The sequence below is a fragment of the Penicillium vulpinum genome (assembly GCF_028829585.1).
Source record: "Penicillium vulpinum strain IBT 29486 chromosome Unknown utg000003l_segment0_segment0, whole genome shotgun sequence".
Lineage (NCBI taxonomy): Eukaryota > Fungi > Ascomycota > Eurotiomycetes > Eurotiales > Aspergillaceae > Penicillium > Penicillium vulpinum.
The window spans coordinates 5,469,260-5,497,210 of record NW_026643243.1 but is presented as its reverse complement, the minus strand read 5'-3'; the positions used below and the strand labels follow the sequence as shown (position 1 = coordinate 5,497,210).

Below are 27,951 nucleotides of genomic sequence, written 5' to 3'. Positions count from 1 at the left end.
ATACAGACAGGTCCTCAATTGAATCCAATTTAATCTTAGACCATTTAATTGAATACTAGTACATAGTGGAATTCGGCTTTAAAGGGATCGCGGCTTTAAGCTAATTCCATCCGACACCTGGGGCACCACCGGGGCAGGTGACCTCACGCCCAGCCCTGGAGGCCCAGGGCTTGCGCTTCCGATGACTCAGCCGGATCGGCGAAAATTTAGAACCGACTGGAACCACACGGCGTCACCTCGGTCCTGATGCCACAGAGTATCTCAACTCCTAGCTCAATTCACCCCCTCACGCCTAATCTTGATGGATAGTGATATTATCCATTACCTCTAAACTCGATTGAACACCTTCTACCCCCGCCCTCGTAGCCCTCGGGGCTCCCATTCCTCGACCATGGCTACCTTGCTCCGACGGCCAGGCAATCTCGCTCGCTACTCGAGGAAAATCGCGGAATCTACCGGTCGCACGGGGCTATCTTCCGTGCGTGTGCGGCCATCAAGACTCTCATCTCTGGTTATATCAAGCCGCGCTAGAACCTACGCCACACAAGGTCCGACACCCCCCGACGACAACAGCCGGAACAACACATCAGATGGCCGCAACAATGACCATCAAACAAAGCCAAAGTCAGTTCTGACGGAAGCTGAATTGAAATGCGTGGATGAATGGCTGGAAGGTATGGATCCGGTGGGACGTAACCAGGTCCGAAACCACCTCATGAGCCATGGACTTCCACCAGAAGTCAGGAAATACCTCGATCGGGAACAACCAACGACTTTGATGGATCGTATCAAGATGATGCGGTTCCTCTGGCAAGCCACAACCTCCGATGCTGCATTGGAAGAGCTCTTAAAGAAACACGATCCAAATGCTACAGAGTCAGCGAAAAAACGAGGTATCGCAGACCTGCACAACCTCGCTGAAAAGCGCAGTGACGGATCCACCCTCCGCTTCAATAAGGATTCAGAGAAGGACCAGCAAGGGCAGCAACCGGCAAAGGGGGGCGAACAGCAATCCAGCGGAGAACCACCGAAGGATCCCAAGCAAGACAAGGATCCTAAGGAAAAGGATACCAAGAAAAACCAACAACAACAGAAGAAGCAACAGGGCGACAAGAAGGGCAAGGTGCCTCCGAACATGGGCAAGGTCCTCGAGTTCCGCTTCGATCCCGTTTCGTTCTTCGTTACCGCTCTCGTCACATACTACGTCTACCGCAGCTTTTTCCCCGGTGATGGTGGGGGCAGAGAAATCACCTGGCAAGAATTCCGGGCAAACTACCTCGAGAAGGGCCTCGTGGAGAGATTGACTGTCTTGAACCACACCAGGGTTCGGGTTGAGCTCAACCGTGAAGTTGCAGCCCAATCCGATTCAAATGGTCAAGTTGCCTCCTATGTCTTCTTCAGTATTGGTTCTGTCGACAGCTTTGAGATGAAGCTTGACGCAGCTCAGCATGAACTGGGTATTCCATCGCACGAACGTATTCCTGTCGCATATCACGATGAAACCCCATGGGGCGGCGTCTTGATGTCATTGGCTCCTACTCTTCTCTTCCTTGGTGGTGTCTTCTGGATGTCGCGGCGTGCCGGTGGCGGTGCCGGCGGCCAGAGTGGAATCTTTGGCATCGGCAAGAGCCGTGCAAAGCGCTTCAATCACGAGACCGATATCAAGACCAAGTTCGCCGACGTTGCGGGCATGGACGAAGCTAAGGTTGAGATCATGGAGTTTGTTAGCTTCCTCCAGCAACCCGAACGATTCGAGAAGCTGGGTGCAAAGATTCCCCGTGGTGCTATTCTCTCAGGTCCCCCCGGTACTGGTAAGACATTGCTTGCTAAAGCCACTGCCGGTGAATCTGGCGTGCCTTTCTACAGTGTCAGTGGTTCCGAATTCGTCGAAATGTTTGTCGGTGTCGGTCCCTCTCGTGTCCGTGATCTCTTTGCCAATGCCCGGAAGAACACCCCCTGCATCATTTTCATCGACGAAATCGATGCGATTGGAAAGTCCCGAGCAAAGTCGAACGTTGGTGGTGGAAACGATGAGCGTGAAAGCACTCTCAACCAGATCCTCACTGAGATGGATGGTTTCAATACCTCTGAGCAAGTGGTTGTCTTGGCCGGTACCAACCGACCGGATGTCCTCGACAAGGCCCTCATGCGTCCCGGACGATTCGATCGACACATCGCCATTGACCGACCCACCATGGACGGCCGTAAGCAGATCTTCCGTGTTTACTTGAAGAAGATTGTCACCGACGAGAACCTGGAGTACATGGAGGGCAGACTTGCCGCTCTTACTCCCGGTTTCGCCGGTGCTGATATCGCCAACTGTGTGAACGAGGCAGCGCTTGTTGGTAAGTTCTTATGCATAATCTATTCGCTGTATTTCATTAAAGCTAACAATTTCTCCCTACAGCTGCCCGTGGAAACGCAGATAAGGTTGTCATGAAACACTTTGAGCAAGCCATCGAACGAGTTGTTGGTGGATTGGAGAAGAAGTCCCTTGTCCTCTCTCCTGAGGAGAAGCGGACCGTCGCCTACCACGAGGCTGGCCACGCTATCTGCGGTTGGTACTTCAAGTGGGCTGACCCGCTTCTGAAGGTGTCGATCATTCCTCGCGGACAAGGCGCACTGGGATATGCGCAGTACCTCCCGGCTGGTGGCGACACATATCTGATGAACGTCAACCAGATGATGGACCGTATGGCCATGACTCTGGGTGGTCGTGTTAGCGAAGAGCTTCACTTCGACAGCGTGACTAGCGGTGCTAGTGACGACTTCAACAAGGTTACTCGCATGGCTACTGCTATGGTGACTAAGTTTGGCATGTCGTCCAAGCTTGGCTATATCTACTACGAGGATGACGGACAACAGCAACTCCACAAGCCCTTCTCTGAGGATACTGCTCGCTCCATTGATATGGAGGTGCGCCGCATCATCGAAGAGGCCCACAAGCAGTGCCGTGACCTTCTCACCGAGAAGAAGGCCGAGCTTGGTATTGTTGCCGAGGAGCTTCTGGCTAAGGAGGTTCTTGGACGTGACGACCTCATCCGTCTCCTTGGCCCGCGCCCCTACCCCGAGTCTGGCGAGTTCGCCAAGTACTTCGATGGCACAGGCGGCAAGACCATTGCCCCACCGGATTTCCAGAACCCCGAACAAACCTCTGGTAAGGATGGCCGGGATGAGACACCTATCCCTCCTTCATAGATTAGGGCACTGTGTTTCTTTGCATTCTTGCGCTTTGGTCTGGTTTGGGTTCAATTTTGGGAGGTATGATATCACTGTAGCCTCTCTTTTTGTATTTATCGATTGCATCCCCCGGTTCTTCTCCTCTCATCTTCTCTTTTGCTCTACTCTCATCCACAACACCTTTCTCCCTTTCCTCCTGTCGTGCTCAATAAGAAGATCATTTCTTTTTTTTCTATTTTCTCTCTCATTTGTCCCCCCTGTCCATCTCCGTCCAATTGGATCTGTACAACTTGTACCGAGTGTATAATAGGGAGTTTTATTGAACCATGTCTTAGATTGGAAGTTCATGTCTCTTACGCGTAAATATTGTTGGATCGCTGTTGTAAAACTCACCAAAGAAGATTGTGTCAGACTCATTCGCTAATACTTCATCCAACTGAATATCCTTTGATGGTAATGACACATCCAAGACATGCGAATGTCTTGCGCTTTATATCCTCAATTATCCCCTTTGAGGCGTGTATGTCTAAAACAGCCCCCCCCCCCCCCCCCCCCCCCCCCAAAGAAGTTGGCCAAATTCAAGACTTCTTAATTAAGAATGAAAAGCCACAAAGAGACCCAAGGCAAAGAGCACAAACGGGCCAATTGAAGGTGACATCTAACTATATAAATCAAAGCTAAAGACCGATCAAGAACACATTTATGGGACTCAATCCCCTTAACCCCTACGGCAAAGTTCATACTTATGCACTGGAAACATCAAAATCCAGGGCACTGCCGATTAAGCCAACCTTTTCCTGTCCGCAGGCAATAGTTCATCTGTCGGAACTCCAGACTGAGACTCTAATCCATCAGGGATGCTACCCATCCCTGCACTTCAAGACGAGAATGGTCGGGATCTACTCAGCGGCGACATAAATTCCGATAAAAGCAGCCCTAAAGTTGCGAGGGAATGGACGAGCGATGCTCTCCGCGCATTCGATCGTGTTTGGCCTGATCCAGCGAGGAGAAGGCAGCTCAGCTGTTTCCAAACCGACAGTCCTTCAGTTTTTGGTGGCGCATCAAACAGGACCTCTATATCTCGAAGCAGACAGACCTTGCCCCCAGGCAACAACCATGCTACTCCCCCCAGCGCGATATCAGTGGATCAATCTCATCAACATTGGGATACGATGGAACAGGCCTATCGGCTTTCACGCGAGACGATATCCCGATTCTACAATCCCGACCGTTTGAAAGAAAAGCTCCTCGGCCCCGAGAACTATAAGGAATGGGCGTACTGGATGAAGAAGAACCTTGAGCAGTGCGATGGATTGTGGATCACTAATGCTAATCCTGAGATACCGGCGCACAGCAAGTTGAGCACACAACCCATCCAGACCAACCTGAATCTTTGGATGACGGTTTTCAGCAACGTGTCACCATTTATACAACAGGAACTGCGTGCTCTAAATGTGTCGGATGCACAGGAGGCATGGAAGTTTCTAGAGAAAACATATGGGAGAGACATCCCTATGAAGATGCGTTCAGTCAAGGACCTACGCGATATCATGAGTATCAGATATGAAAAGTGCGCATCACTGGAAGAATACATAGAGAAGATGGTGTTGTGCAGCCGAGCAATTCAATGTAACCATGGAGAGAAAGACTGTGACGACGGAGGGAAAGACAATGGCCGTGGAAAGAGCCGAAATCACTTGAGAATAGATGGAAATAACGAATGGCTATGGTGCCAGTTCATCCTGGTGAATCTTGGTCCAAAGTGGGAGTCTTGGGTCTCTGAGTTAGTGGGGAAATTCGACGACAAAGAAAGAAAGAATGTTGCAATAAGCACCTTCGCAGGGCTCTTTCCAATCATCGAAGCAGAACATGCACGCCGCATGCAAACTTCGCGTTACACGAAGAATTGCAGTGGGTGATCATGTCTATGAAGTCCTGTCAACATATATATCATGTTTCCAGTTCGTTGGGATGTGTGATTAGTGCCTGAACATGATTAAAAAAAAGTGTGCATTGTGTCAAAATCGATAGTTTTGAGGTAATGTTCTGAGAAAATGTTGAAAATAACAGCAAAAACATTTCCACATATCTGGCATAGTCTCTTCGGCCTCTGTTTGTTTATATACAAACCAAAAAATTAAGTGCTCTTCTTGCTAGCCTTCTTGGTCTCCTTCACCTTCATAGACAGGCGAGGGATAAACCTGCCAACGCGAGCCTGGTAGTCGCTGTACTCGGGGTACTTGCCAGCGGTGATAGACTCAGTTAGACGTACACTTCCCTGGAAGATAGCGAGGTATCCCAAAACTCCCAGACCGGCCCAGTTGAAGTAAGTCTCGGTGCGGTAGCAGGACCACGCATACAGAGTCAACCAAAAGGCCTGCTCAGCAACGAAGTTGGGGTGTCGCGACCAAGACCAGAGGCCGCTGACAACGAAGCCCCGCTCAAGATCTTCGGCGGAGAACTGGTCCTTGTAGGGCTCGGGAATACGCGCGTTGGTTTGGTACTCGTGCTTAGCAGACTGGAAGTTCCACTGTTGCCCATCGGCGAAGAATTCAATAATGATGAAGAAAAACGCAGCACGGGAGAAGGCTAAGTCGGACAGGCCAAAGGTCTCGGGTCCCTGGTTGTATGCAGCGACAACAAAAATGTAGGTCGGAGCGGTGATGAGAAGGAGCAGCAGCGACTGAATGATTGCAATGAATCCGAGGTTGAAGATCATGAACAAGAAGTTATTGTTCACTTTAGAGCGCACGATCTTCCAGCGGTAATCTTCCGAGCCGATCGAGTATCCTCCTTTGCGCCAGTAGTTGAAAGTCAAGCGAGCCTATGCCATAATTCGAGTTAGCATTTGGAGAGAGTTAGAAAAAGAACTGACTTACACTCCAAAGAACACTGATGACAGCGATTGTATCCAAAGTCTGGGTCTGGATGCCGGACAAACGAGCCCATAGGGCGAAATGCACGTTATACAGCGCGGGGAGAATGCTCCAAAACCGGTCTACTTGCGAATAGTTTCGGTTGATTTCGGCCGCAATGAAAAGCAGGCCAGCCAGAACTCCACCGAAAGCAACCGCAGAGATAAAGGGGTTGGTAGCTAGGTAGACAGCCCGCAAGCTATACACATCGCTACCAGCTTCGCGCAAGCTGTCGGGTAGCCATTGTAGCTGGGACAAGTAGGGGAGAACGGTGAGCTCAAATGAGGTATAATCCAAAAGGGACTCCACACGGGGAAGCGGTAAAGATGCCATTGCTGTACTCCGTACCATATACGATCAAAAAGCGACGGGGGAAAAGGAAAACAAAAGCGTTTGCTCAGGTGGAGTACAGATATGTTTGCCAGATGGCCTCATTGGGAATAGCGTGCTGAAAGGGGAATAGCGTACCGAAAAAAGGAATTATAAGCCTTAGGCATCACATCGCGTCTCAGGCATCCAATTCCGTCTCTTCGCGTCCGGGTCATCCAGAAGAAGATGTGATCGACATCAGGACATTATTCAAGGCCACCACTACTATGAATCCTATGTAAGCTAGATTGGGGCTCGTCATGGCTCGCAAAATCCTATGTGTGGCTGAGAAGCCCGCCATTGCTCGTGCAGTCGCTACACACTTATCGGGAGGTGCTTTTCGAACAGTAGGTTTCTTTTTAAAGAATTATGATGATCCAGCTAACATTGTGCATAGAATCCGATTCGTGGGAATCAATATGTGAAGAACTATGAATTTGATTTCAATTTTGGTGGTGCTTGGGGCAACTGCTCGGTCACCATGACCAGCGTAGTTGGCCATCTGACTGGCCTGGACTTTGACCGCCAGTACAGAGGTTGGGAGTCCTGTCCTCCGGGGGCACTATTCGAGGCTCCTGTGCAAGAGACTGTCGATAAGGTGGGCAAATTCCAGCGGCTATCTTGGCTGCATGCTGATGTGTTCACCAGGACAAGCTACCAATTGCGGAGAACATCCGGAACCAAGCCAAGTACTCTAAAGCCTTATTTATTTGGACTGATTGTGATCGCGAAGGTGAGCATATTGGTTCTGAGGTCCGCAATCAGGCAATAGCAGGGAATGCTCGGATCGAGGTTAAGCGAGCTAAGTTCAGCAACACAGAAAGCGCGTAAGTAATGTTGATTCTTTGGTATCTACTCGAAACTGATCCGTGAATAGACATGTTCGGCGGGCAGCTCTAGAACCGGTCAATCTCGATGAACATCAGGCTAGTGCTGTAGCCGCCAGAATCGAGCTGGATCTTCGAATTGGCGCTGCATTCACCCGTCTACAGACTCTACAACTACAAACAGTGGTGGCAGCGTTGAAAGAAAAAGTCATTAGCTATGGTAAGCTGTCTGTCATTATAGATATAAGTTAACACGTTAACAAGATAGGATCCTGCCAATTTCCTACTTTAGGATTCGTCGTCGACCGATACTTGAGAGTCAAAAATTTCAAACCAGAAACATTTTGGGGCATCAAGGTCATACTAAGCCGTGAAGGCAAGAAGGTCAACTTTCTTTGGAAGCGGGTACATTTATTTGATCGAGCAGTTGTCACGATGATGTTGGAGCGGTGTCTGCTTGCGAAACAAGCTAAAGTCACAAAAGTGAACCAGAAGCCTACAAGCAAATGGCGGCCGCTACCCTTGACCACGGTAGATCTGCAGATGATGGGCAGTCGATTTCTTCGTTTAGACAGTCAGACTATCATGAAGGTAAGAGATCCACTCCCGTAACCTTCATGTAGGATGATATTTAACAAGTTTCAAGGTAGCAGAAGGTCTTTATACCAAAGGATTTATCAGCTATCCTAGAACAGAGACAGACCAGTTTGACAAAGCAATCGACCTGAAGAAATTGATCGAAAAGCAATACCCCGATAACGCATGGGGCCAATACGCTCGAGAGTAAGCTTATTGGGCTTTCATTTCATATACAAAACTAATGCCTGTCTAGACTTATTGATGGAAAGTTCAGGGCCCCCCGCTCTGGACGCCACAATGACAAGGCCCACCCACCCATTCATCCTGTCAGCTGGGTTTCACCAAATCAGTTGAATGCCAATGAAAAGAAGGTCTACGAATTTGTCGCTCGTCGATTCCTCGCCTGTTGTTCTGATGACGCGAAGGGCAAGAGCACAGAGGTCGAAATTCAATATGGCGATGAGTTCTTCCATACCAGTGGTCTTATCGTGTTGGAGAGAAACTACTTGGACGTCTACGTCTACGATAAGTGGGAAAGCAGCCAGCAACTTCCTAATTTTGAACAAGGGGAACTCTTTGAGCCCACTGAAGCCAATATTTTTGAAAGCAAAACAACTGCTCCGAACTATCTGACTGAGCCCGAGCTCATTGGCCTGATGGATGCCAACGGGATTGGTACAGATGCAACGATGGCGGAGCATATTGCGAAGATCAAAGACCGTGAATACGTCGCCATAAACCAACGAGGCAGTGGCCGCAGCTCAGTGCAGGAATTCGTTCCAACCCGTTTAGGTATTGCCCTTGTGGAGGGGTATGACAATGTTGTCGATGGGCTCCCTAATAGCGTATCACTCAGCAAGCCGTTCCTTCGTAAGGAAATGGAATTGAGCATGGTTGAGATCTGCTCAGGCACCAAAACTCGACAGGAGGTCGTCCAGCAGAGTCTGGATATGTACCGAGAAGTCTTCATACATACACAGAGACGCATCAACATGCTCAAGAATGCCTGTCGCAAGTATCTTGTTGAAGAAACTGCGTCATGATTTTCAGTTGCTTAAAAAAGGTACCATCTAGAACTATAATGAGACACTCAATTGATTAAACTTATCTCTAGCCTACTCGATATTAATTAAATCTTCATGCATTCAAAGAAAAAGAAGAGAAGCAAGCCATAAAGCTCTCTATGGTACAGATACGAAATGAATATTCACATGTTCTATGCCACCTTCTGACCATTGCGCTGGACAGGGACTCCTTTTCCTTTCTGATCCGAAGCTTCATTCATCTGCTCGGGGGTAGGGTTCAAATCAAACCCGGGCTGGTCCATACGTAATTCATCGAGTATGTCAGCGGACATGGTTTTCGCGATTAGTATGTTAATCCAAGCTAACTGCCTCGGAATCTGAGGGAAACTTTCAGTATTTTTCATCAGATCCTGATGTTGTAGACTAACCTCTTCCAACTTGGAATCAATTTCCATCATACTAGACGTGTATTTGTCTTCCATCATACCCACAATATGCATCAAACAACGTTGGAGGTCATTCGAGGAGTCTCCAATGGCCTGCGCGAGCTGAACGAAAATAGGCCGGATTTGCTCATTTTCCCTTCGAAGTTCTCGGATCTCTAACACCAAAATGCTGAACCGTTCTTGGATACCCTTCATTCGGTTCAAATAATCGTGATGCATGTCCTCAACGCTCTCCCTGATTCTGCCTGCCGTCACAAGGCCCATCAGCTGCAATGCGCAAATAATAATAAATAGACTACCCAGAATAGTAAAATAAAGCATGCTGTTGTCGTTGTTGGCTTGATTGGGTTGTTGCGGCCCTTGTTCACTTTGTGCAGCCACCGAGCTGTCGTTCAATTCGAACGAAGTTGGCATCACAGTGTCCGAGCTGTTGTTCAATTCGAACGAAATTGGCATCACAGTGTCACTTGTGTTGGAAATTGACTCTGTGACTCCTGGAATATTTATTTGCAGTGATGCTGCTTCAGCCGAGTGTTTCAGGGCCAGCCTGGCATTTTTGTACTGTTGAGAATCGAGGGAAAATTGTAGGAGAAGGTCGTGCTCTGAGACTGCGTCGTCATGGGGGAAGACGAAAGGATGAACTCGGCGTAACCCGTGAATGGTATATGCAATTTCAAAGGAGCTGAGGGTACGCCAAACAATAGAATTGGAAGGGGTGATTCCGGTCAATGGAACAGAATGCCAGAGGCCAATGGTGCTCAGGCCAGCAAAAACGGCTGCTGGCACTAGTTTGTCGAGCATCTTTGTGGTTTTTGTATCGGATCAGTGGGGTTCAAGAAATTCAAGGGAGTCTCCGTCTTTCTCGGTGTCTTGAGAGCTTAAATATACTGTGTAGAAGGCAGAAATGAAACAATGAATATACTACTCTTTGTTTAATTTACCATTGACTAGCGTGGATTCAAACCTGGATAACCATTTATTCATTGTTTTTGGCCCCATGATTGTTTGAGAGTTACATTATGCCTAGCATGATGGTTTCTTTGTTAGGCCCGTTTGGGCTTTGATTTGTTCTATTCGGCTGTCTTCTTGGATTTCTCTCACTTATATCAATAAAGTCCACATAGAAAAAAAAATACCAGTAGATCTGATTATATTTATTAGTATTGAGCTACGCCTCATATTTTCTAGAATAATCAAATCTTTGTCTAATCACACATAATGAGTCCACACATAATGAGTCCAAAGAAAATTATCAATCACTAATGGTAATACAAAGAGACTATAAAAACACGTCAGACACCATTCAAACTAGTTTTCCACAATAATAAGACTATCATACCCTTTGGTAGTCGTGAAAGAAGTAGGTGTATTATGAAAATAGGGAGAAAGTTTCAGAAAAACAAATGCATTATCATCACACTAGTTTCTATGTGTATGTTTTAGAATGTGAATCTTGTAGTGTATAAACTGAAGAGCTTGATGCTCTATGTAGCCAGCGGAGGCTGATATTCATGCCATAGAGTATTGATATTGGTTAACTTGTAGCACATTCGCTCAGGCTGACAACAGAGGCATAGGTTGTTCAATGACTTCTTGTGTAGTTAGCCATAGTTATAATCTGTATGCTTATAAGATGAACATAAAACTTGGTAGAAGCAGGGAGTCATTTTCGCGCTTGGATCATATGTAGTTCCCTGAAAATATTTGTCTATGCTATTACTGGAGAGTGTCTGAGATAAATGAGGCATGCCAATTCTACAGAATTTAGGTGAAATAAAAGGCGCAATTTCCATATTAGGAGGTGTTGGCAAGTCTCTAACTGATGCTATTGACATGATGACCATCAATAGGATCAAAACTACTGATGGCAAGACCATCAGGGGAACTTGAGATTGGAACAATCTCGAATTATTTAGAGCACCACACATATATTGCTAACCTAGTTATAGTGCACCAGTTCACTTCCAAGGCCGAGATCAAGTAATTTATCCACTTCATTCGATGGTAAAATGGCTCATGAGTTCAGAGCATGTGCGGTAATTTTCGATGGAGACGCAACAAAGAGGTAACATCTGCTGAGAAGGCTTTAGTATGAGTAGTACTCAAAATGGTCGTCAGAATAGTCGGCATAGTTATCGGCATCTTCCTCAGCATATTAATTGCCAATTTCATCCGTATCGTCCTCGGCATAGTCCCCAGCATTGTACTCCTCACCATCATTCTCTTCGGCCTGTGGCAGTGAGCCGTACCACTGAATAGCAGCATCTTCGTAGATCTGTGTCCATTGACTGGAAGCATTTGTCGCGAGCAGGTGAAAGCCATGTATTAGCAGGTGTTGATGAAGATTGGTGGAGGCAGAGATAGGGATATGTATTCCATCAATAACTAAACTCGGAGAGAGCCTTAGTATAGATGCACTGACATGTGTGTGTTGATAGCTTGACAAGCGACAAAATACCTCGGCCATGGAACACAACCTTTGGTTTTACCAGCAGAGCTCTGCTTAACGTAATTAGTAAAAGTCTGAAGTTGATTCTCCTTCATATGGACTTACGATTGTGTAAGGTGGGAGCTTGATCTCCTTGGCCTCGGCCTTGATGAGGTACTGTTTGTATGCATGGCAGCTCTGTAAAAAGGGGGGACAGTGATAACTGCATAGAAAAGGATAGGTGGAAGACATTTTGCAGTCAATTTCAGAGTTTGTTCCTGATGGAAGGGAGAAGAGAAAAGTTGTTGTGGTAGATTGGGCAGCTCCTTCCTTACCAGCTTCGATCTTTCCCTCTTCGACATCTGTTCTTTTTCTTCAACCATCCCTCTCTCTCTCTCTCTCTTTCTTGAGGCTGTCTTCAACCATCTTAACTCCACTCCTTATTTGCCCCTCAGCTCTCCGAATATGGGCTTCTTGTTCGCAACCCCGAGTGATGTGACGCTCATTGTCATCGAAGAGCCGAGAGATAACAACGACAACAAAACCAAGACAGCCTTGTTCCACGTTGATCGTTCAAAATTGATTGATAGCAGTGCATACTTTCGAACAATGTTCTCATCCCAGTGGGAAAGAGCCCAAAATCACAATCCTACTCTCAGAGGTGACACAATCAAGAGCATGGAGGTGATATTGAGATCAATCCATGGAATCGACACCCAGCCAGAGTCTATCTCTGTTACAGATGTTTGGTACATAATCAAGGCCTGCAACAAATATCTGCTAGATCCGAAGAAGCTGATGGGCTGGTTCACACGCTGGATCAAATGGGTTGAACAGGGAACCCCTGGAAGATGGGAAAATTGTGATTTCAACCGCCAGCTGCTATTTCCTTGCCATTTCTTTGATAATGCAACGGCATTCCAGCATATTTCGAAGCGGCTTGTCTACAATACCCCGGGCCATATCACAGAAATGGCTCCGACAAACTCACCATCATTCGAGCCGATGCATATGCCCGCTATCGTCATGTGTAAGTTGACGTCACTCACAGCTTTACTATCAAATAATTCTAGCCCACAAAAAAGAGCAACTAAACGCAGCTAGAGGGCGGCTCCGAACGATTCTCCAAAAATCGCTTTTTGAAGATGTAAATTCGATGATGCTCATTGTATCTGTGCAGCGCAAAATATCTTTTCCTACCTCGAAGAACTACATAGAATCGAGGTCAAGCCGTTAGATTGTGACATACACAAGAGCTGTGTCCGTGATATTCTCGATCGACTGAAGGACTTCAATGAGAACAGAATGGAGAACAGGCCGCCCTCAATGCAGACATGCACCGCATGCTCCCGCTCCTGGAAACGTGTGGTGGAGTACGCACGCAGACAAGTTGAAAGCTACTTCGATGATCTATGCTTAGATTGCATGCAGAACCATCCAGATGAGAATTCCGAGTACTGGTCTTTCAGCACCATAAGATCTAGGCATGACCAAACTTGCCGCATCAGTCACGGCGAGCCCACCTGGTACTTCAGTTTCATGGGCCGCCGGGATAGAAGTCCATACCTTATGCTATCTGGGTGAACAAGGAGGATAAATCTCGACTTTATGGCCACACTGATCTCCTACCCCAAGTATTTGCTAAGAAATATGCACCCATTTCTCTTCTTATCAATTTGATATCCACCATTTCCCAAGTGCCACAAACATGTTTATTGCAAGCTCGGTGATCTTACAATCTATAATTCTAGCTGCTCTTGAGCCATGTTTGAATCATATCATGTATTTGCTAGTAAAATATCGAATCTGGTAATAATCTGACTATTTGTAGGATTATTGCCAACAATGGCCGTACATCTAGCTCTGTATATAGAATAATGCATGCAACAATGAAATGTAGGAGTGATCAGGTCGACGATCACCCAGTTTCCGATGCAAGGGATTAATTCCCTACCTACATATCTCCCATGGTTTATCCTTCGTGTAGGGGCTAGATATAGACTGTAAATCAGGTGGAGCAAGGATCTGCCTGTCATATGGATGGAGTATAGAAATTTAGTACATATATTCTTCATGAGTTCTAATGTTCTAAAAACTCCCTTGAATAGCTAGCCACTAATATATTAGGTCCTCCTAATAATCAACGAGATATGTTTCAATTGTCTATGATTAGATTAATTTATCATTATGTATACTGATAATGACCATGGGTTTTATGATATATTGAGTGGTTTTTAGTTTCAACGATAGATACTTTGTTAGATAATAAAATATTCATTGTTTGTGCTCACATTTTTCTCGATCCCTTGCCTCGCTATCTGTCACGGCGGGATGTCAAAAATTTGAATAAGTATACCTATGTAATACTAAACATTTGGTGCCACGTCCCCCTTACTCCGTACCCGTTCTTGATCTACCTTGGTGGACGTGTAGTTAGCTGAATGTTGAAAGGGCAGGTAGTTAATGGTTTGTTATTCTTCCATTTTGAGTAACTACTTTCTTTCTATCTTTTTTTCATCCAGAGTTAAACCTAATATCACAAAGCTTTCCTCCTTCCTGGAAAGCCAATAGAGCATAGAGGCTTTTGTGAAAAAATAGACTTGACCAGTTGAAGACCAAGAATTGCTCTAAGGCACTACTTGACTGTTTGGAACTCGAGGCAACCAAACGACACTATGGGCGAAGGTACAATGTCGCCATCGACCAATATACTGCCAGATGCTGGAAAGCCGGTTATAAGAGAGATGGGTACGTTGAACCTCGAATATAAGCTAGCTTCAGGCATAAAGCTGAGTCTGACAACTCTCGGCTTAGATACCGGGGAGAAACCGCCGAATAGTGGCACTCTCGACGGCGAACCGACACAACAACCTAGCGAGTATCCCCAGGGAATCATACTTGTGATGGTCATCGTGGCTCTCATTATGATTATATTCCTGGTATCCCTTGACCAGGTGAGCGTCTCATATATGTGCTAAGAAGAGATACGTATGTCTGACTTGGCAGACTATTGTGGCGACGGCAATCCCCAAGATTACAGATGAGTTCCACAGCCTCAACCAAGTAGCGTGGTATGGCTCTGCCTTCTTCCTGACACTTGGAGGCTTCCAGTCTACCTGGGGCAAGGTGTACAAGTATTTCCCACTCAAGTACTCGTTACTGCTCTCGGTCTTCATCTTCGAACTTGGCAGTCTGATCTGCGGCGTCGCCCCGAGCTCCACGACCCTGTAAGTCTAGAGCCTCGCGAAATCTGGCAATTTGTTTTTAGCAAAAATATCCTAACTTTCGTTTTGTTGAAGCATTATTGGGCGCGCAATCGCCGGCCTGGGGGCGGCAGGCATCAGCTCGGGTGCATATACTCTCGTAGGATTCATGGAACCGAAGAAGCGGCCGACACTCATAGGACTCATCGGCACATCATATGGCGTCGCAGCTGCCATAGGGCCCCTCATCGGCGGAGCGCTCACTGATAGGCTCTCGTGGCGCTGGTGCTTCTATATTAACCTGCCCATCGGCGGATTGTCTATCCTCATCATCCTGTTCTTGTTACGCACGCCAAGTAGCGCCAAACCAGTGGAGGCCACTCTCAAGGAGAAAATCCTTCAGATGGACCTGGTTGGCACAGCCCTTGTTCTAGGTGCTGTTACATCCTACCTATTGGCCCTACAGTACGGCGGGCAGACCAAGCCGTGGGCCTCGAGTGAGGTAATTGGTCTGCTTGTTGGTTTTGTGGTTCTTTTGGTCGCATTCACCATGTGGGAATATTTGCAGGGCGAGCGGGCTGTATTGATATTGCGACTGATGTGCTCTCGCTCAATATGGGTGAATGCCCTGTATGCTTTCTTCTTCGCCGGTGCATACTACGTTGTCCTCTACTATCTGCCCATCTACTTCCAAAGCATCGAAAACGCCAGCCCCATGAGCTCAGGCATTCGGAGCTTGCCGCTAGTCCTGACTTTCAGCATAACCACCGCTGCCTTGGGCGCGATCATTTCGATGACGCGCGTTGCGACCCCAATCCTTGTTCCCGCCGCTGCCCTTGCAACCGTCACTGCGGGCCTCCTATACACGCTAGATATTGGGACGGGAGAAAGCAAATGGATCGGCTATCAGATCCTTGGCGGTATCGGCTGGGGTGGCGGCTTCCAAATTCCCATGACCGTGGCGCAGAGCAGAACAGCGCCAGGGGACCTGGCGTCCGTGACGGCTATTATATTAGGTATGCAGCAATTTCTATTCCGTCCCCTTTACTCCTTTACAAGAACCATAGCTAACAAATACCTTCGTTTCAAGTCTTCCAAACCCTCGGGGGGGCCTTTTTTGTCGCAGCAGCCCAAGCCGCCTTCATAAACCAGCTTGTCGTGCAATTGCCTACTACGGCACCAGACATCAACCCGGCCACATTGATCGCGACGGGGGCGACACAGCTTCGTGCCGTATTTGACACAGCGCAAATGCCGGGGATCCTCGACACGTATATGGCGGCTATAAAAGTCACATTTGCTCTCGCTATCGGTGGCGGCGTCGTTACGTTCATATTCAGCCTGTTTAGCAACTGGCGGAGGCTTGACACAGCTCCAAAGGGAGCTGTGGTCATTGGGTAAGGGCAACGACTCAGATTGATTTTTAGAGATGCCAAACGATACGATTGTTGTAGCATGCCTGCATGGAGAGTTGATGGGCCAAGCTATTTTTAGGGCCAAACTATGACATGTGCATACAGAGTTCATATGTTGCACCGCATTAATTTGCACCTTGTAATACTATTCCGCGATTAAAAATGTCAGAATATAAATTATCTGCTTGTGCAAAACCCTGTAAATCAAAGATGGGTGATCTTTATTATACATCGTATTAAAACGTTGGAAAAAAAGAACGAAAATCCCAGGTTTTTTCCCTCTCTACTTTCTACTATTTTATGATAAATATAGATAATTTGCGGTCGGATAATTGAAACATTGCCCAGGTGCTGTTGCAAGGCAGACTTGTGGTGATTGGCAGATATCTACGGAGTAATTAGGGCCAAAAAAAAGGAAGCGCCCTGTGCTCAAATAAGACAGGGGCCACAGGTAGTTAAGGGATCGGCTTTCATGAAATTATACGACAGGCAGCAGTGAGAAAAGGAGAGACAGAAATATAAATGAATTTCGTATACGGCCTCCGAGACAGTGCGATATCATGAAGCTGTGCAGATCTTCGAATTTGCATTGAAGGCTCGTCATGCAGAGCTTGGTCAGGACAATTATTCTTCCTTTGTATAAGTGGAACCTATCTTATCACTTGCCGTGAGTCTAACAATAAAGGAATGGAAAATTATACATGGGCTGGGGCAATGTTCTGGCTACACAGAGTCGACTCGATGACAGCTTCAAATTACACGTCAAATGTTCGGAGCATTACAAGCGTTCAGTTGGAAATCCTCACCATCGAACTGGCGACGGGTGTGCAAAGGCTTCGAACCATTCTGCTCGCACAGGAGACGGTCCTACAGCGCTGTGAGTTCCATCATCTAAAGTACGCTACGGCTGCTAATTTATGAAGTGTGTTGCTTGATCAAGCCCTCGAGATCTTCAACCTTGAGACATACCCCAGGCCAGGAGCTTCCAGAGCTCACTACAAGAATGGTAATGTCATGAAGCAGATTGATCAGCAAGAGGAAGCCAAAAAGGAAATGGGCACGGCTTTTGACATCTTCAACAGTTTCGTTCCTTCTGAAGACCGTGCTGGAAGCATCGATGAGGTGGATGATGAGGACTTTGATCATTGGATTATGTTTTGGTCTCGATAATTACGGATTGCTCCGTGCGAATAAGGCGAGAAATCAATGTACGAAAGATGTTTAGCAGGCTAGTTCGAATATGAAATATTTTTTATTCCACTTTGGTAGTATGCTGTATTGGTTGCTCTGTATAATACAGGCTATAAGCCAGATCAGAAAAGAGATCAAAAGCCTAAAGCATTCTGGGCAGGCTTTTTTGTCACTTAGGAATCGATGAACGATGCTCCGCTGATTTAAACTACATATATAGATATAATCACCCATAACATAGGTGACAAACAGAGCTATCAACATTTTGTATACATACTGTAGTGGGGTGCGCTGGTAATTGGCGCGCCGTAATGTCTGTCTGCGAACTAGACAAAATCAGTGCAGGTTGTTGAGTAGCAGAGGATAGGAGAAGGAAACCCAGAGGTAGTTGGTCGAAGAAAGGTGGGATACTCTTCTAATCTCTTCAAATTTTGCTTCTAGCACTTTCAAGGTAAAATACACGTATTCAGCATACACCACCATCCTACAGAGTCCCCTCTACAGTATGTTGTCTTATCTGTTTGGCCTGTGCGGCTAGTAGTCAGGTATCGGGTGATAGGTCACATGCGCACTAATTTTGTCAATGCATGAGGCTCTAAGGCTTAATACGCGGATCATATGTTGTGTTGTCCGTTCTGTATATATTGTACCCCACACAACAGAGGTACAGTTGGCAGAGGCCCTAGAAAAACATCTAAAGATAGATATTCCTTGTAATTTAAGGCCAGAGGTACGTTCGATATATCGTAATCCATATTTCAACATTACAAACCCTCGCCCCAAAGAATGACCGCCAAGATTCATGCTCGATCAGGTGGTGTTCAGACACAAATAAATGTCGATCTGCCTTACCTTTCTTCGTACAGAGTACCCAGCCCTTCTTGGGTGGTGGCTATGCTGATTGAGGAGCAAATCAAAAATAAGCTAGCTAAGACGCCAAGATGTTCTCAATGCCAGATAAAACCCAAAGATGTCGTGTTGAACACTATATATTTAACCAATAATTCCTTCATTGTAGCGGACCTCACGACAATCTATGTCAAACCAAGCACTTTCTGAAAAAACCAAAACAACCCAAAGCATCCAACTGCTATCTATACTATCCCAAACAAGCACCTTCCAGTCAAATATCACCATGTGTTTCGGCTTATCGCGCTCAAACGAATACTACAACTGTCCGCCCCCGCGGGGCATATATACCTGCTCTGACGCATATGTCCAATATTGGACCGACAGGGATAACGAATCATCCAAAAAGAAAATGCAGCGCCGCTTACGCAGACACGGCCTTCAATCTAGGTCTATGGCTTTGAGAAATGGAGCCACGGGAGGGATGATGGGAGGGGCGATGTGTTAGACTGGGGCATGCCCCCCCCCCTAGGCCCTAAACAGGTACCTTAGTTTTTGTTATGGCTGTATTATTTCCCACATGATGTGATGGTGGTAGTGGTGGGGGTAGAGGAGGTAGTGAATGCGGGGCATGGTGTCACGATCTGACAATCTTCACGTGGAATGCTTTTTTGTTGCTATTGACTGAATAGCTGCAATATTTATTGGCTACAATGTATACAGGCTTTGCACTTATTTAGGATATGATTGAAGATTAAAAAAAAACCCCCCTAGGCAGGAGGACATTAGAGACTCAACTCCCACATTTACTCCTGTGGGAGTAGTCCTATATTAGAAAGGTTAGGTATATAGCCTGTCAACCGTGTAAGATGCCATGACTAGGAAGGGAATATTCGGGTGAAGGATATTTAGGCAGGTGAATATCTGCTTGGAGTGCCCTAAGGAGGGCTAAATAGAGCGGCGAGCCGCCCATGTCCGAACCGTGAGCGCTAGGTGACTACGACCTTATTTATGCTGTTGATATAGGACCATACATCGTCCAGGTCCTTGTTTAAAGGCATATCAGTGGATGAGATTCATAAGATACGATGGTTTTAGCCTTCCTGTGTGACCTTATTCGGGGTGCCTTTATACACAATCTTGTACTCCAACGCTCCATGAAGCATTACAGTTTCATATGTATGCAATGACGCCTACCGTAAGTTCCAAAAAGGGTGCTATATTCCGAATAATCATTTAGGAAATTGTTGTTTTCAACAAAGACTACTCCAAGCGTCTTACAATTATTCGAGGTAACTGCTACACAGTATTTTTCAGAGGAAAAGATAATGTATAGGAACAGCAGCACGAGATACTCGAGGCGATAAGCATGTGGTATCAGTATCAGTCCTTCAGCACATGGGTATTGAAATCTTCTATTGTATATCTCTATTGAACCCTGCCCAATAATATTTATTGACCGCTATTTACCATTGTCCAAGCCATATCAGTCATGCTTGAAGCCATTTTAAAAGTAATCAGGACATATTCTCCTAATTTTCAGAAATTTGCTCTCTTTGACTTATGGTAGTTTTCCTGGTCAAAGAGTCCAATTTCTAAGCTTCGCATGACCCCAATGTTGGTATAAATTCATGTGCCGACTACCTCGCATAAAGTGAATACATATGGAAGGGGTAAGATCGCCATCTGTTCTTAGTGTATGGAGTCCACCCACAGTCTTGCGATTTGCAGGGAATGATACAAGCTTTAGAGCCAATCCTAATGATACATGTATGCCAGGGCCATTTCTAATTAATTTTTGTCCTCTCATATGCTCCTCTAGGCATAGCGTATTAAAATCGGAAGTTCTTCGGAGTCCGAAAATAATCCATGGCCCATGCTTATCTAGTGCTTCTGCTATCATCGATGAATCATCGAGTTTTCTATCCACAGGCTCTCTCGTTGTTGCCTTTCCCAGCTCCTCCCCATAAATTAACCCCCTCTTGCCATCCTTATATACTGACTAGGTGATCAGATACCGAACATATCGTAATTTTGAGGAGCTATCCGGAGCCCGACGACCATTACGTATGTAGATGACGCTTGTTTTTTTGTCTTCGACGTTTTTCTGGAGCTAGGGTCGAGTCCTCGGGGAAAAGAAGAAAGAAGGAATTAGAAAACCACATGATCCTGTCACCATGTGTGGCCTCGGGCCTCCAACAGATTGCCTAGCACTTGACTACAGCAGCCAACAGAGGAGAACTCCAGGGCTCAGGTCAAGCCAGAGCTTCCAAATCAATAGATAAACTATGCCGGCTTCACCATTCAAGCGCTGGTACTTAACGCTCGGTTCCGAATTTGGCGGCCCGCAGCTCTCATTGATTGGCGTATTACCGGCTTTCAACATCCTTGCAATGGGCGAAATCACGAAGCTCGTTCGATTTAATTCTCAAAATGACTACCGTGGCTTTTTTCTTGGAATTCTTGCGGGAAGTGACCGGGCCCGTCTATCACTCATTCCCGTCTGTCTTTCTTACATACTCACTCCTCTTGAGATAAGCGCAGTTTTTCCTTCTTCTCACCTCTGATAATTCATTCTGTCGAAATTTTCGTGAATTTTTGGCTTCTCACACTATGGCCCTACCTGAAAAGCCGGGCTTTCAAGTAAGCCGTGTTCCTGCGACGGAGGAAGGAGCTCGCACTATATGGGATATCGAAATGGCCGCGCAGAATGACAGCAATAGGAAGAATAATAGCCCAATTGGAGCTTTGCTCTAGCCAGCTCATCTTCGGCCTAAAATTGAAGCCCCAGAGAGATCATCGGATGGAGAAGATGACGAAATGCGCCGCATGGTCCCGATGCTTGGAGATCCCAAGAATACATACCTGCTGATAACGGAAGAAGCCACCAACAAGGCCATAGCGTTTGTGTGGTGGGCTCACTGTAAGGGCCAGATGGCAGCCCAGTGGGCTGAGGGGTACAACAACCGATATCGCCCACCGACTATGAATGGTGCCTTGATGGATGCTACGGGAGGAGCACGTTATCTGAAGCGAGCGAAGCTGCTTGAGGAGAAGGACTTCATCCGTAAGTTGCCCTATTATAGCCACTGATTAAATACAAGTATCATGACTGACGATTTGAATATGGCAGAGTTGAAAGAATTATATGTTCTTCCGGACTATCTGCGTCAGGGGCTCGGAGGCCTGCTAGTAGCGGTTGGTGTTCATAAAGCAGATGAGCTTGGCCTACCTGCTTATACTGAGGCAAGCCCAGAAGGTTTAGGTTTGTATATCAAGCATGGAGTTGAAGAGGTGGATCGAGTGACAGTTGACCTGGAGCAATGGGGTGGCCCGAAAGGGGATTTCAATTCCTACGGGCTTTTGTATCGTGAGGTCAGCTTGGTTAGTTGACAGATGAATCTCGAAGCGAAACGTCCAAAGCAGTATGTAGGGTCTGAAACTCATTTATCGCTCTGCCTGTTGCACACGAACCCTTGAATTAATTGCATGTTATATTTCTCTCCACTACCACACTCAGTACATACGACCATAGGGTGTGGAAAACAGGGCTTCCCGTCCGCTCAGCCGTACTTAAGCCACACGCCGGTGAGTTAGTAGTTGGGTGGGTGACCACCAGCGAATCCTCACTGTTGTATGTCGGTATTTACCCGTTTTTTTGACTCGTTGGGAAATACCCTCTTACCGCCCTACTTTTCAGTCCATATTATTAGAAGTCATAGAAACAGATCTAGGATTACGAAGTATCTGCCTATTTCACTTGGTTGTTAAGTAGCAAAGCAAGGTTATTGACACTGGTGTACGTGTGAGGATGCTCGTGTCACATATATAGCAAGAGCTTGCTCCTCTTGAGAGGTGAAATGCTGTGGATTGGCGGCTTATCCCTGAAAGAAGGCTTGTTATTGGCCCGCCGCTGCAAGGTGGACGCGGGGATCCTGGCTAATCTCGATTGAATAACGTATAATTTCCGAGTATGACGTTCATTGGCTAGGGACATCGTGGTTTAGCACAATATACTGAGACGTATCTCCTACTTGAAATGGGACCATTCAGGTTACGAAAGGGCATAGGAGTATGAATACTGCAGATTACGCGAGTAGCAGCTACGATTCAAGAAAACGGAATGTATGCTCAATGAGTTCTTGAATTTTCCCGAGTAAGTTATTAAGCCTGTGTTACGCCCATTGTGGACTATGCATTGACAGTCTGGCATGACCCACTTTAGGATAAAACTCACCTATGTCACTTGAATATAGTTTAAACAAGTATGTTCATCTAGATTCTATCCGCTTTCTGAAAAGTAGCAACATCGGCACTAGAAGTGGAAGCCTATATACTTCTCACATATCTCTGCCTTTATCACTGAGTGTAGCACACCATAGTGAGACGACATACTCTTACCCAGGATCACCCTATTTGGAGCACACTGGTATGTGCCCGGCATCGTAGAAACGCCATATACTACACCATTTACATCATTCTCGCCGTCTCAATAGTATCCAGCGTAGTTCTAAAATTCGTTCAGTATATAAAAGAGCCCCAATCACCTCATGGTATTGATCGACACATGTATGCAGGCCCTGAGCGATTCCTGTTCTATTACTTATACGGCACTTCACGCCAATTGATACATGCACGTCGCGTCTCATCATTGTATGAGCACAGTAGCTGGAGCCTTCCATATCGATTCAAAAAAGTAAATCTTTTATCTGGCAATCTGGTAAAATGTCAAATTCCTCTGTGGCCCGCTGCCGCCGTGTCTGAGTGATGATCTAAGGGCTTGCTTTGTACATGCTAAGTAGCACAACAAGTGAAATCACTGGTCTATGCTCAAGCACCATAATGGACAAACTGTGCCCAATGTAACGGCCGTTTTCGATAATCAACACTCGTCGAAACGGCCAAAACCGCTTTATGAAGTGCCATCGCGACGTCTCTGTCAGTGTACTCGAGATCGCCGTTCCGACAAAGCTCAGCATAGAAGGATCTCGCAACCTTCTGACACACATTGTCACCAGATGGCCACAAAGTTCCAATGACGTGTCTGAATCCGGCGACCTGGAAACCACTAACAACATGGATGACCTCGTCTACAAGGAGTCCTATCTTAGTCTCTGCTGTTGAACATGCAGAGAGGTAAGCAATATCCCCATACGCAGAGTGGTTTTCGCAGAGCTTAAGAACACTTAATATGTCCTGTCTTGGACTTGCAGTGGCGGTCTGCAATACAAGGCCACTCTGAGAGGGGTCAAGCAAGTCTGAAAATCCATGGCAAGCAAAATGGGCAATTTTGCATTCACGAATCTGGCGAAGAACGCTTGTGGAATCCGGTTGGTTGAGAACTTCCACATGGACGGAATTTCCAAGTGCTCCTAGGACTGTGGACTTCTCGGTATCAACACCGGGTAAGTCATCAGCGCCTGGTGTTTTTGGCATGGTAACTATGAGTAGTTTTGCGGGGCTTTCATTCGATAAAGCAGAGATAGGAGCCCGTTCTCTGGAGTGTAGGAGTGCCTTGATCGAAGGGGCGTAGGAAGATAAAATACGACAGAATGTATTGTGTCCTGTATAGATATCACACGCCGCGTGAAATGGGAAAGAGCTAGTAAGTCCAGTCCCAATCCACCAGACCCTTGGGAGATCCTCTAGAGATGATTGAACCGAGTGACCGAGGTTAATAAGAATAGGATTCACGCACTCACGCCAGAGCCAGGCTAGAAATTGGTGGTATACTTTATTCTTCACACCATATTCACTAGCCGAAGCCGAAGTTAACGTCTGGTCAGCCCAGCTCTTAACTTGGGCTGCACTGAATCGAGGAAGAGAAACCAAGCTAAATCCGGCTGAACAGACAATAATAGCATCACTTCGTAGGCTAGTAACATTCACCACGACAATGCTGCCTTTATTAGAAGCATTCTGCATTTGCTTGATAGTCAGACCCCGTTGAAAGGATTCGAGGCCCGGGAGATTTCTTATATCCTGTATACACTTTTCGAGCTCTTCGGTGGCCGATCGCCGTCTTGCAAAGATATATTTATCTGTCCACTGGGAATCGGCGTTCTTAACAGTAGTATTTACCTCAAGGCGAAGGCGTTCGTAATGTGCACACACAGCTGGATAAAGCTCTTTTAATTTAGATATATCACTGCGCTTATCCATAAGAAGGCCAAGGATGACACCACGTCCACTCTCTAATAATCGTAAGCCTTCGAAAACGGGTCGACCAACTTGAAAAGCAAGAGAGCAGGCTTGTGTTGCGAGGCCAGAAATATGAGAGACAATATATTGGCGATCCTGCAGACTTGGGGATCTTTCATGCACAAGCTGCAGAATATCAATTGCTTCAACAGATAATATATAGCCTCCAGTATAGTCCTCTTGCCTGAGGAGAAGACGAAGAGCTAGATGAGCAGCTTTGATTCGATTCAAAGGAGGGGCTGACGTAATCTTGACCGCCTGGCGAGACACCTTAATTGCTTCTTCGAGGTCTTCTATCTGCTCCGTCTGTTTATATCGGCTTTCAAGTTTTATTGCGAGGTTATTTAACCGTCCAGCGAGCCCAGGATGATCATTAGGAGTAATCTGAACAGCCTGGCGAGACACCTGAATTGCCTCTTCAAGATCGACTATTTGTCCTGTTCGTTTGTGTTGACTGGCTAGATTGGTTCCGAGGTTATCTAACCATCCAGCAAGATCGGGATGATTATTGGGAGTAATCTGAACAGCCTGGCGAGAAACCTGGATCGCCTCTTCAAGGTCGACTATTTTTCCTGTTCGTTCGTATCGACTTTTAAGCTTGGTCCCAAGATTATTGAGCTGTTTTGCAAGGTCTGGATGGTTATCAGGAGTGGTCTGGATCGCCTGACGAGACAATTGAACAGCTTCTTCAAGATCGTATATTTGTCCGGTTCTGTCGTAGCGAAGTTCGAGTTTATTTGCGAGGTTATTGAACGATATTGAAAGGTCAGGGTGATTATTTGGAGTTATCTGAATCGCTTGGCGAGACAACTCAATTGCCTCTTCAAGGTCTCTGACCTGTCCTGTTAGTTCGTGTCGAAGCTCGAGTGTGTTTCCGAGGTTCTCGAATGCTCCTGCGAGATCGGGATAGCTCTTAGGAATTATCTGAGCTACCTGGCGAGATACCTGAATTGATTCTTCGAGGTCATCTGTTTGTCCTATTCGCTTAAACCGAATTGCGAGCTTAATCCCGAGGCTACTCAACCGTCCTACAAGATCAGAATGATTCTTAGGAGTGATCTGAATCGCCTGGCGAGATAACCGGATAGCCTCGTCAAGGTCATCAGTTTGTCCAGTTCGCTCGTATCGACCCCCTAGTGTGTTTGCGAGGCTACTCAACCATCCTGCAAGATTAGGATGATCATCGGGAGTGATTCGAACCGCCCGGCGCGACAACTGGATAGCCTCGCTGAGGTCGTTTATTTTTCCCATTCGCTTATAGCGATTTTTAAGCTTAATTGCGAGATTGTTCAATCTTCCTGGAAGATCAGAATGGCTATCAGGAGTGATCTGAACTGCCTGGCGAGAAAGTTGAATCGCCTCTTCAAGGTCTCTGACCTGTCCTGTTAGTTCGTGTCGAGACCCGAGTGCGTTTGCAAGGTTATTCAACACTGTTGAAAGATTGGGATTGTTCTCAGGAATTATCTGGGCCGCCTGGCGAGACACCTGAATTGATTCTTCGAGGTCATCTGTTTGTCCCATTCGCTCGTATCGAATTGCGAGCTTAAACCCGAGGCTACCCAACCATTCTGCAAGATCAGAATGATTCTCAGGAGTGGTCTGAACCACCCGGCGAGATAACTGGATAGCCTCGTCAAGGTCATCGGTTTGTCCAGTTCGCTCGTATCGACCCCCTAGTGTGTTTGCGAGGCTACTCAACCGTCCTGTAAGATTAGGATGATTCTCGGGAGTGATTCGAACCGCCCGGCGAGAAAGTTGAATCGCCTCTTCGAGGTCATCAGTTTGTCTAGTTCGCTCGTGTCGGCTTTTGAGTGTATTTGCAAGGATTTGCAACCCTATTACAAGATCAGGATCTTTATCGGGAGTGATCTGAACCGCCTGGCGAGAAAGCTGGATTGCCTCCTCGAGATCATCTATTTGTCCAGTTCGTTCATATCGCCTTTCTAGTATGATTGCGAGGTTTATCAACCGTCCTGCAAGATTAGGATGATCATCGGGAGTAATCTGAACAGCTTGGCGAGACACTTGGATAGCCTCTTCGAAGTGATCTCTTTGTCCAGTTTGTTCATATCGCCTTTCTAGTGTGATTGCGAGGCTTATCAACCGTCCTGCAAGATTAGGATGATCACCGGGAGTAATCTGAACAGCTTGGCGAGACACTTGGATAGCCTCTTCGAGGTCATCTCTTTGTCCAGTTCGTTCATATCGACTTTGGACTTTATTTGCGAGGCTTATCAACCGTCCTACGAGATTAGGATGATCATCGGGAGTGATTCGAACCGCCCGGCGAGAAAGTTGAATCGCCTCTTCGAGGTTATCAGTTTGTCCAGTTCGTTTATATCGTATTTCGAGTGTGTTTGCGAGGCCATTCAACCGTCCTGCAAGATCAGGATGATTATCAGGATGATTATCAGGATGATTATCAGGATGATTATCAGGATGATTATCAGGAGTGATCTGAACCGCCTGGCGAGAAAGCTGGATTGCCTCTTCGAGATCATCAGTTTGGCCAGTCCGTTTATATCGCTTTCTAAGTGTCTTTGCGAGGCCGTTCAACCTTTCTGCAAGATCGGGATGGTTTTCGGGGGTGCTCTGAACAGCTTGGCGAGATACCTGGATAGCCTCTTCGAGGTCATCCGCTGGCCCCATTCGCTCGTATCGATCTGCGAGCTTGATTTCCAGATCCATATCTTCTCAAATGTACTTCCTTCAAGATTGGTGGTCAGAAAAATATTTTTGGACTGATAATGTGCCTAGTGGAGCATGCGCTCGTCAACACAGACTCACCAGGCGAAATATAATAATTACCCATAGCCTGAACGCATAAACCGCCGCATCCTTCGTTCAGCACTTACCCTCCATTCAGTAGCCGCAGGTGGAACCCCGGTTGGATGTCTAAATATAGCATACCATTGCTCGTACGCTATGGAAACAGATCATTTAGGCTGGAAATCTTGTTGGCCCAGCACTTAGTGCGTGCTGCATGAACAGATGTAATGACCTCGGCCGCCCTGTGGGGTTCCCAATCAAATAATGCCACGTCGTCCTCTCTCCCCATCTGTCAATATTTGCGCATGACAGCGGTCAGTGCAGCGGTTAGCCATAGCCTTGCCTCGTCCAAAATCTCTCTACATTTATGTAGACTTACAAGCGTCCTGTAAGTTATATACTCAGCCTTGATAATCAAGAACGATCAGTCACGTCATAGCGTGGCCGGTCCCTTATTTGACAACTTGACCCACTTTGCCACGTCGCCAGCTATCTGTCTTCATATTTCCTCTTCTGATCCAATCTGCTCTATCTTATTCGTACCACAACAAATA

General features: G+C 46.5%; 11 protein-coding genes across 11 annotated transcripts; 7 read left to right on the top strand and 4 right to left on the bottom strand.

Moving 5' to 3' along the window:
- Positions 1-391: 391 nt before the first annotated feature.
- N7479_007128 (ATP-dependent metallopeptidase FtsH/Yme1/Tma family protein) lies at positions 392-3,198 on the top strand (the record flags this gene model as incomplete). Its single annotated transcript, XM_057254822.1, has 2 exons — positions 392-2,345; positions 2,408-3,198. The coding sequence occupies 2 exons, from the start codon at positions 392-394 to the stop codon at positions 3,196-3,198; spliced, it is 2,745 nt and encodes a 914-aa protein (XP_057108684.1).
- Positions 3,199-4,037: 839 nt separating this feature from the next.
- On the top strand, positions 4,038-5,099 carry N7479_007127 (uncharacterized protein; the record flags this gene model as incomplete). The annotated part of the gene is made up of 1 exon (XM_057254821.1): positions 4,038-5,099. The coding sequence occupies one exon, from the start codon at positions 4,038-4,040 to the stop codon at positions 5,097-5,099; it is 1,062 nt and encodes a 353-aa protein (XP_057108683.1).
- Positions 5,100-5,317: 218 nt separating this feature from the next.
- N7479_007126 (DUF1295 domain protein) lies at positions 5,318-6,428 on the bottom strand (the record flags this gene model as incomplete). Its single annotated transcript, XM_057254820.1, has 2 exons — positions 5,318-6,004; positions 6,060-6,428. The coding sequence occupies 2 exons, from the start codon at positions 6,426-6,428 to the stop codon at positions 5,318-5,320; spliced, it is 1,056 nt and encodes a 351-aa protein (XP_057108682.1).
- Positions 6,429-6,724: 296 nt separating this feature from the next.
- Positions 6,725-8,913, top strand: N7479_007125 (DNA topoisomerase 3; the record flags this gene model as incomplete). Its single annotated transcript, XM_057254819.1, has 7 exons — positions 6,725-6,811; positions 6,862-7,062; positions 7,113-7,291; positions 7,342-7,511; positions 7,560-7,882; positions 7,938-8,074; positions 8,124-8,913. The coding sequence occupies 7 exons, from the start codon at positions 6,725-6,727 to the stop codon at positions 8,911-8,913; spliced, it is 1,887 nt and encodes a 628-aa protein (XP_057108681.1).
- A 173-nt stretch (positions 8,914-9,086) lies between these two features.
- On the bottom strand, positions 9,087-10,142 carry N7479_007124 (uncharacterized protein; the record flags this gene model as incomplete). Its single annotated transcript, XM_057254818.1, has 1 exon — positions 9,087-10,142. The coding sequence occupies one exon, from the start codon at positions 10,140-10,142 to the stop codon at positions 9,087-9,089; it is 1,056 nt and encodes a 351-aa protein (XP_057108680.1).
- A 1,354-nt stretch (positions 10,143-11,496) lies between these two features.
- On the bottom strand, positions 11,497-12,021 carry N7479_007123 (uncharacterized protein; the record flags this gene model as incomplete). Its single annotated transcript, XM_057254817.1, has 3 exons — positions 11,497-11,629; positions 11,800-11,840; positions 11,896-12,021. 3 exons carry the CDS (start codon positions 12,019-12,021, stop codon positions 11,497-11,499), a joined length of 300 nt encoding a protein of 99 aa, XP_057108679.1.
- A 213-nt stretch (positions 12,022-12,234) lies between these two features.
- On the top strand, positions 12,235-13,353 carry N7479_007122 (uncharacterized protein; the record flags this gene model as incomplete). The annotated part of the gene is made up of 2 exons (XM_057254816.1): positions 12,235-12,799; positions 12,950-13,353. 2 exons carry the CDS (start codon positions 12,235-12,237, stop codon positions 13,351-13,353), a joined length of 969 nt encoding a protein of 322 aa, XP_057108678.1.
- Positions 13,354-14,444: 1,091 nt separating this feature from the next.
- Positions 14,445-16,373, top strand: N7479_007121 (MDR family MFS transporter; the record flags this gene model as incomplete). The annotated part of the gene is made up of 4 exons (XM_057254815.1): positions 14,445-14,723; positions 14,776-14,996; positions 15,069-15,988; positions 16,063-16,373. 4 exons carry the CDS (start codon positions 14,445-14,447, stop codon positions 16,371-16,373), a joined length of 1,731 nt encoding a protein of 576 aa, XP_057108677.1.
- A 715-nt stretch (positions 16,374-17,088) lies between these two features.
- N7479_007120 (Tetratricopeptide-like helical) lies at positions 17,089-17,557 on the top strand (the record flags this gene model as incomplete). Its single annotated transcript, XM_057254814.1, has 2 exons — positions 17,089-17,264; positions 17,311-17,557. 2 exons carry the CDS (start codon positions 17,089-17,091, stop codon positions 17,555-17,557), a joined length of 423 nt encoding a protein of 140 aa, XP_057108676.1.
- Positions 17,558-21,247: 3,690 nt separating this feature from the next.
- N7479_007119 (uncharacterized protein) lies at positions 21,248-21,820 on the top strand (the record flags this gene model as incomplete). Its single annotated transcript, XM_057254813.1, has 2 exons — positions 21,248-21,494; positions 21,561-21,820. 2 exons carry the CDS (start codon positions 21,248-21,250, stop codon positions 21,818-21,820), a joined length of 507 nt encoding a protein of 168 aa, XP_057108675.1.
- A 1,437-nt stretch (positions 21,821-23,257) lies between these two features.
- Positions 23,258-27,277, bottom strand: N7479_007118 (uncharacterized protein; the record flags this gene model as incomplete). The annotated part of the gene is made up of 1 exon (XM_057254812.1): positions 23,258-27,277. The coding sequence occupies one exon, from the start codon at positions 27,275-27,277 to the stop codon at positions 23,258-23,260; it is 4,020 nt and encodes a 1,339-aa protein (XP_057108674.1).
- Between the last annotated feature and the right edge of the window lie 674 nt (positions 27,278-27,951).